The 2,500-nt window shown below is 55.3% G+C and overlaps 1 protein-coding gene across 2 annotated transcripts in view; it reads right to left on the bottom strand.

Annotated features, from left to right (window-relative positions):
* ctbp1 (C-terminal binding protein 1) overlaps positions 1 to 2,500 on the bottom strand; it is a gene marked incomplete at its 3' end in the record, with an annotated part of 11,952 nt that overhangs the window by 4,413 nt on the left and 5,039 nt on the right. For both annotated transcript variants that reach the window (XM_084451448.1, XM_084451449.1), the window contains exons 2-3: positions 1,849 to 2,003; positions 1,084 to 1,228 (exon numbers count right to left, since the gene is read on the bottom strand). In XM_084451448.1, coding sequence (XP_084307574.1) covers positions 1,084 to 1,228; positions 1,849 to 2,003 — 300 coding nt within the window. The remainder of the gene's footprint in view (positions 1 to 1,083; positions 1,229 to 1,848; positions 2,004 to 2,500) is intronic.

Here is a 2,500-nt window from a genome sequence, read left to right as displayed (position 1 = left end):
CACCTGCTGGGGTTAGGGTTATGGTTATGATGTGACTTGTTATTTATCTGGACCCTTAGTCTGAGAGAACGTTGAATTGAATTGAGGAGCAATGGAGTCCTAGCTCCTGCAAAACACTCCTGAACACGTCTACTACACTTCCAAACTGACGCAGCAACCAACCAACTAGTACAACCTTCAAAGTAAGGCGGGTCTCGCTTCCTTATAGCGACCACTCGAATCTCAAACCAAACCGTTCAGGTGACGAGGCCTCGTTTGTCATCGATCACGTGCTGCTGGGAAACCAAAGTCTGGATACGGGGTTTCAGCGGAACCTGCGCTACATGCTCGACCAACGCCTGAACTTGGGTCTCATACGCAGCATCACCGCATCATCTATTGGTCTGGAATGTTCGAACAGCTGTTGAGTGATGTTGTATGGGAAGCCTGGCGAGTGAACGCTGAATACAAACCAATGTACATCAGCAACGTTTGAGCTTTCAAAATGAGGCGCCAGGATCCTCTGATGACTTTACCTCTGTGTCTAGCTGAGGCAGCTCACCCAGACCTCCCAGACCTCCCAGACCTCCCAGAGATCAGCTCACCCAGACCTCCCAGACCTCCCAGAGATCAGCTCACCCAGACCTCCCAGACCTCCCAGACCTCCCAGACCTCCCAGACCTCCCAGAGATCAGCTCACCCAGACCTCCCAGACCTCCCAGACCTCCCAGACCTCCCAGACCTCCCAGACCTCCCAGACCGCCCAGACCGCCCAGACCTCCCAGAGATCAGCTCACCCAGACCGCCCAGACTGCCCAGACCGCCCAGACCTCCCAGACCGCCCAGACCTCCCAGACCTCCCAGAGATCAGCTCACCCAGACCTCCCAGACCGCCCAGACCTCCCAGACCTCCCAGACCTCCCAGACCTCCCAGACCTCCCAGACCGCCCAGACCTCCCAGACCTCCCAGAGATCAGCTCACCCAGACCTCCCAGACCGCCCAGACCTCCCAGAGATCAGCTCACCCAGACCTCCCAGACCTCCCAGACCTCCCAGACCGCCCAGACCGCCCAGACCTCCCAGACCTCCCAGAGATCAGCTCACCCAAGTCTCCGGCGGATTTGAGGTCAATGTTGTCGAAGCCGCTGCCGATGCGAACGATGATCCTCAGCGCCTTGAACTTCTCCAGGTCCTCCCTCATCAGCGTGATGGTGTGGTACATGAGGGCCCCCACCGCCTCGTTCAGCACCTGGACACACACACACACACACACACACACACACACACACAGCAGGGTTATCACAGTCACAACCTGGCCGCACACATACACACACACTGATACACAAGAACATTCACACACACACACAGACAGCAGGGTCATCACAGTCACAACCTGGCCACACACACACACACACACACACACACACACACACACACACACACACACACACACATGCAGCAGGGTCATCACAATCACAATCCGTTTACTGCCAGGTAGTTTACAACATACTAGGAATTTGCTTTGGTGGTGCATAAGTCATTTATGTGTTGGATAAAGGAAAATGACAGACAGACAGGCAGACAGACAGGCAGGCAGACAGACAGACAGACAGACAGACAGACAGACAGGCAGACAGACAGACAGACAGACAGACAGACAGACAGACAGACAGGCAGGCAGACAGGCAGACAGGCAGGCAGACAGACAGACAGACAGACAGACAGACAGACAGACAGACAGACAGACAGGCAGGCAGGCAGACAGACAGGCAGGCAGGCAGACAGACAGACAGACAGACCGTTGGTCATGTACGTGTTAGATGTGGACTTTAATAAACGGTTAAATGTGTGTGTGTGCGCGTGTGGTACCTTCTCGTGTATCTCCTGGGTGGCCTGAGCGTCACAGAAGGCCACGGTGGCCACGTCTTTGAGCACGGGCATCTCCACCGTGCAGTCACGCCCGTCCAGCAGGGCCACCAGGGGGCGCGGGTGCATGGGCCCGTTCATGATGGGCGGACGGATGCCTGGAAACACACACAGCACAGGTCACAATGTGAGAGTGGGTTAGGGTTAGGCTAACCCTAACCCTAACCCTAACCCTAACCCTAACCCTAACCCCGTTCATGATGGGTGGACGGATGCCTGGAAACACACACAGCACAGGTCACAATGTGAGAGTGGCAAACGTGTGTTGGTGTTTGTGTAGCCTATACACAAACACACGGATGAATGAGAGGATCTTTATTCAGCCACTTAGGCCTGGTGACACACGCAGTGAGCGGCACAACACACGCAATTTTGGGGGGTCGCCGGTGGAATTTGGCAAAATGGGGATTTTTTGGCTTGACACCTGCATTTATCCCATCCAAGCCATCCTCCTCCAGGGGAAGCCAGGAGCAGTAGTGGGCAGCCATCGTTCATGGCACACGGGGACGAAGTCCAAGTGCTCAGTCAGGGACTGCATCTGTTCTTCGTATTGGGTTCTTTTGGGAGGAAACCCTTGAGAACACGGGGAGAACAT

The sequence above is a fragment of the Borostomias antarcticus genome (genome assembly GCF_949987555.1).
Source record: "Borostomias antarcticus genome assembly, chromosome: 16".
Lineage (NCBI taxonomy): Eukaryota > Metazoa > Chordata > Actinopteri > Stomiiformes > Stomiidae > Borostomias > Borostomias antarcticus.
This window is presented reverse-complemented; position numbering and strand designations above follow the sequence as displayed.